A 6,140-nucleotide genomic window follows, 5' to 3' on the forward strand; every position below is an offset into this window, starting at 1 on the left:
GCTGCCATCAGGTAACTCTTTTCTGTGAGGAAAAGAAAATGGATGGCTACCACAACCGTTCTATGGCCCCATGCGGTTCTAAGGACCCAAACCCAAATGTTGAAAGTCATCATGCTGGTGAAGATGACAGCTGACTCAGAACTAAATCACTTTGTTGGTTTGGTTACGTCAAGTGGTAATTATTGAAAAAAAAATGACATTAACTGTTGCAAACCATTATTATGCAAAAAAAATCTGAAGCTTACACATTAATAACATCATTGACACCCATGATTAAGAACCTTTACATTTTAAAGGCAAAGCCATCAATTTTGCACATCAGTAGAAAATCATAAGCTTTTTCCAAATTTGTTAACTTACGCAGTTGTATATGTTAAAGTCATCATCATTGTACATTTTAATGTACAGGCCGGGAAACGAGGCTGCAGCAAGCTACTGAGGAACCCAGGCTTCCCGGAGCCCAAGTGGCAGACCTCTGTACAGCCACCCTGACACTGGGTTGCTGGCTGAAAAAAAACGAACAACTCGGCATGATTCAATGCAGCCAGTGCCACAGTTGGTATCATCATAAATGCATACCAATGCATTGGAGAGTGGGAAGACCTCCCCTTTGTCTGCTGTGCAGAAGACCCCACCCACGTGCAGAAGACTGTACCAAATATAACGTCAGTATATTACAACAACTTTGTGATGATTCTGGCTGCTCGGCTGAAGAACTGCCCAAGGCCATGGAGGATAGGGAAGGATGGGGGAAGAGAGGCATGGCCATCCGTGCAACTAGCACGCCCGGATGATGATGATGATGATGATCAACAATTATGTGCGATGCATTTTAAGACTGCCTACAATATCGTAACGTCGATACGATGTAGGATACTATGAGGTTAAAATGAAAATCACTATGAGGTCCAGTGAAACATAACATAACACAAAACAAAGCAAAATACAATGTACATATCTTAAAGTGAATATATTGTAAGTTTGCACTTGTACTAAATATTGTTTTCTCCCAGGTACCTGTTTGATGTGTACAAGTGTGATTCCCTGCCATCTGCCATGGATGTGGAGGTGAATTTGATCAAGTATGTATAAGAACATTCAAGATGTTTCCAAGACATTTAATGAAACTGTAAAGGAACAGGTGCAAAATAAACGTTGGCATACTGGAAAGGAAATAGGTTATGTACAAGTATAATGAAAACTAATTTATTTCAGCAATCAGTGGCAGTTATATACATCTTTATTGATTCATTTAACCCTATTCAGACCGGCTTTCTTTGGTCATTCCTGGACGGGGGGGGGGGGGGTCTTTTGAGATCCTCCACTTCTAAGTCCTACAACTCTTGAATGACGTGTCGTGCAGCCACCAAATTTTCAGGAAATGTTATAGACATAATATCTGACAAGTATCTGACAAGTATAGGACGTTTGACGTGATGACTGTCATATTTCAAGAGCATTCGAGGGGGGGGGGCTAATCAGAGCGCTAGATTATTAGTCGCCACTAAAATCCACCAACGTTGACCAACGATCCAGAAATACCTTGTTGAACTACATTACAGTTACAGAACAGTCATGAATTCCGAATTTTGTTTCCCAATGTTGATAATCTACATTTTCCCTCATCCTTTGGCTCTCCATTTAAGAAAATGTAGCACAGGAAATTCCTTTCGACCACTTGGTGCAAAGGCGTTTGGCTGGTTTCGAAACCGGTGTAGTGTGGACTGAAGACACTTAACTTGGTACAGATACCGCAAAAAGACCCAGATTACTTTCGGTAAGTTTCTTTGAATTGGTCCATGTAATGTACAAACTTTAAGGTTCTGAGTCTGGCTAAACATTTAGGTCGATGGCAGCAAGATATTACACAATATTCTGCAAGACCTCAAGATCGAATGCAGCGTATATTATAGTATGTCTTCAATGGTAAAGCTCGATATATGATTACGTTATACATCACGTGCTACATACACTGACCCACCAAGCTTTAATAGGTAGCATTTTATATAGGCCATAGTCTAGCACTGTTTTGAACAGAAGAACATTGGTTACTTTGATGACTGTGGAATACTTGCAAGCTTACTGTCTGAATGTTATAATGATCACTTTTATTTCTAGTGAAGACATGGAAGAAAGAGCCGCTCTGACAGAGGTTTCAACATTGTTGGAAGGTGCAACTATTGCAAAATGTCTCCACGATTCAAATCCGACCATCATAATCCTGATTATGATAGTTTTGCAAGATGGAGCAAATTGTAGAATATCTCCAGATGTCCCTACACAAATGTTACCATTACTTACCGCTCAACTGGGCTGAGCTGATAGCTTTCAACATCACCATTCTGAATCCCCGAAAGCTAGTGGTACACGACTTCATGCAAGAAAGGATCGGGCTATGTAAAAAAAATCGTTTATGTTTGATTTTGTAGATTTACCAGAAGCATGTACGTTCTGTGAGACGGCCCTGAGCCTGAAGTGTGTGTCTGAAGCACTATAACAATGTAAGGGACTCATTGCATGTTCAATAAAACCATTCAAATTTCCTTCATAATATTCATAACATCTATATGACATTATGAGCGCAAGACACATGTCAGATAGTCCCTGAGTGAGGCGCCACACCAAAAATCACCTTTTACAGCCAGCAAAACAACTAGAGCGGGTATTCGAGAAGCTCAACCTTGCTGTGCGTATAGATAGGTGGAGCCCTAATGGACTAACAGTTGCCACTCTGACAGTAGTTCAGAAGTATGGCGTAAACATCATTGACAGAGTTTGGAAGAACAACGTGATCGAAGAATAACAGAAGTCCTGGGCAGTGATCGGGTATGTTTTGTAAAAACACAAGGACCTGTGATGTACATACTAACTAACTAATGTTTAGCGAATTCTTTCATAATCGGGTAAAAACACACAATTTAAAAGAAATGCCAATCGTCGTGTTGATGTACTTATCAACACGCTTCTTCTAATTGAAGACGATGACCACTGGAGACTGAGAACTAATAAATGCACTAAGAACGTCTCCAGTACATGTGATGGTCAGTCTCGACACATGAGAGGGATTGTGATAGCTGATGAACATATTGAATAATACCTGGAAAGTTAAATCACAGAAGAAACATACAGATCTCTGGTATACAGTCACGGTCAGGGCAGAGCAATGTAACAAAGACCATTGCTACGAAAAGTGTCAACATTTATTATTATTGGTATGCAAGGAACTGCATAGGGCGAGCAAGGAGAAGGGATGTGAGGTGATCAAGGAGTGGGCGCGCAGCATCAAAAAGCACTTATACTGGTGCGCCCTATCGACGGCACAAGGGTTTGGGGATGTGATTGTCGCCAAGTGGACCTCCATCGTCAGACATGTTGCTAACAAACATGACAACCACCCCAACGCGACCTTCCCAACATGTGCTCATGAGCCAGTGGAACAGGAGAGGAAGTGGATTTTCAGCGGTAAGAACGTTTTCTTGTAATAAATTTCTCAATAATTCTACTGGTAACTAAAACAAGCTTGTTAGTATGAGTATGTTTTTTCCTACTCGGTAGTGATGATTAAACACTTATTAGTTTTTGATAATCTAATTAATTTTCCTTAGCTTTTCTGAAATGATGAAATTCTTTCATAGCATTATTTCATCAGTACACAAGGTCATTGATTTATATTCTTTATTTTATTTTTGGTTCTTTGATAGTTATTTGTTTTTCTTTTTGATCATTTTGAAATACAAATGTAAAACTTTTGAGGACAAGAAATTGCAATGTAAGGGGGATGTATCAATGGAAAAAAGTTCCCTGGGACCATTTTTTTTACAATGTATGTCATTGTTTTATGTCAATTCACACCACAAACAAACTTTATATTTCACAGGAAGCCTAGCCCATGACAAGCTGAAAGCCATTTTTTCTGAAGTCACAGAGGCTGAAGGACATCAGGAGGCTTCCTGCAGAGGCGCAGACAAGCTGCCCTGAAGGCTTCCACTCCACGCTAAACCACTGATTCTCGTATATCGGGAGCTATTGCAGGTAATCTTTTCCATTTCATAAGTTACTAACAGGCCAAAAATGTTATTTTCCAGGTGACATAATACTGTACAAGTTTAACGTTAATTCTAAACCGCATTGATTACCTTCTACCTCAGGCACATTTGGTCCCTAAAAATGTACGTTACTCCCATAGACAGCCATACTAGCTGATAGGGACTCGAACTCGTGACGTCACGGCCTGTTCCTAATTATTCGCCCCAAAGAGCACCGAGGATCGCCGTTTTAATACCTTCTCCTCGGACATTTCATCTAAAAATTACATCGATGTCTGCAGAAAAGATCAAATATTTACGTGAAATATATATCTCATTTCAGTTCTTCATTGATATTAGTTGTTATTAACAGGCGACCAGGCTACGTGTAAGAATGTTCCGGGGCACGAATTCTTCTTCAGGACGATATCAACATAAAGCAGAAGCTGACATGGGCAAAAGAAAACCCAGGTATGTACAATAGATTTATCCTGTTTGTCTTCATTTTATTTTCCTGGGTTTGACTGACATATGTGATTATATTTTCTTTTAACATAGTAAGTTTTCAAAACATATTGCACTACATTGTATACTTAATTGTGCTACTTTATTTCAGGAGATTTCAACTTCCTGTGGGCAGTGGGGAAATGCATTCTGCTGGCCCACTGGTCCAAGTCACAACATGTTGGCACGATGGGGTTCCTAAGAGATCTGGTGGACTGACGAACGATCGACAAGAAAGGTAGCTCACTTTATTAAATTACACAACAAGGTTTTTTTTATTGCCAGTATGTATTTTTCATAATCAAGTCCATTTAATAGTATTTCCAACATTATGTAATGAACACTTATCAGGGATTTTACAAATATATACCAAAAGTAGTTACTCAAGCAACTGGATATGGTTTCAAAACCATATCCAGTTGCTTGAGTAACTACTTTTGGTAAGTCTTATTACCTGGATGTCTAACCTACATCGACGTATTTTAGAAATATATTTTTGCTGTAGGGTACGCACTGAAAAACAGAATTACTATAACTTAAAAACAATACTGGGGGTTAATGATTGTACAAAGTCGTCTTCAGCCGACTTCAGTTTTCTGATTCATGTCCTTCCAGGAAGTAACTTCAATGCGATGGATGATTTCCTCCATCATGTGTATGAGGCGCTTATGACGGCTGCAATGAAGCTAGAGTCGGCATCACAGAAGTACCAGGGTGAAGACAGTGCAGATGACATCACCCTATCATTTATGCAGACCTTTGTATTCAAGCCCAAACACCAACGGAAATTGGATGACGAGCTTCTACACTTGACAACATCCATGCTGTATGATGTATCACTTCCTGCTGTACATGGATCTGAGGCAGGCAATCAGGTAAGATTTGTAAAAAAAATGGATTGAGACTTATGTTGAATGCAACAGCAATATGACATAACCCAAGAGCTGGTGCACGAGTACCGCGAAGTACTCCAAGGAATCGGCAAGCTCAAGTCCAAGTCCAAATCCACGTAGACGAGACGGTCCCAATTATTAAGAAATAAATAGTCAGTTGGCTTTCTAACAGATTCCAAATTTTCTGGCCCAAACTCATAGTTTCTTCCTAGCATCACAATCAATCTGTAGCAACAACAAAAAAACGAATGTTTTCTTCTAGACTTTGTTGGGAACATGGAAAATAACATATCAGACCTTATGAAGGAAGCAACCGGAAAGGTGATCTTAGTTGACTAGATTTGTCAGCTATGTTCATGCAAAGAAGCAATCAAAGCCCTGGTGGTCATCATGAACAAGGCCCTTGAGCGTAAGTAACTGTATCATCTTAATTTGCAGCTTTCACCATGAAAGATTAACAATGCTTGCATAACAAATATACAAAAGGAATAAGTAACACAGACAGTGAAAACTTGCAGTGATGTACAAGGTGCATACTTGACCTGATTTATGAGCTATGGTAGTATTCTCCCAGAAAATCTATAACTATATGTATAGACATGCAAATATGCTTACGGAGAGACAAAATTATTTTAGTGAACGTGAACAATATTTTCCAGCTAAGGCCTCATCATCCATTATCGTCCTTGCTTGTGATCCTGCCACCACCAAACAGTAC

The 6,140-nt window shown here is 39.6% G+C and overlaps 1 protein-coding gene across 1 annotated transcript; it reads left to right on the plus strand.

Moving 5' to 3' along the window:
• Positions 1–745: 745 nt before the first annotated feature.
• On the plus strand, positions 746–3,999 carry LOC118418273. Its single transcript, XM_035824119.1, has 4 exons — positions 746–759; positions 1,014–1,068; positions 3,222–3,462; positions 3,878–3,999. Exons 1-4 carry the CDS (start codon positions 746–748, stop codon positions 3,976–3,978), a joined length of 411 nt encoding a protein of 136 aa, XP_035680012.1. The 3' UTR covers positions 3,979–3,999.
• Positions 4,000–6,140: the final 2,141 nt, after the last annotated feature.

The sequence above is a fragment of the Branchiostoma floridae genome, chromosome 6 (genome assembly GCF_000003815.2).
Source record: "Branchiostoma floridae strain S238N-H82 chromosome 6, Bfl_VNyyK, whole genome shotgun sequence".
In the NCBI taxonomy this organism is placed as follows: domain Eukaryota; kingdom Metazoa; phylum Chordata; class Leptocardii; order Amphioxiformes; family Branchiostomatidae; genus Branchiostoma; species Branchiostoma floridae.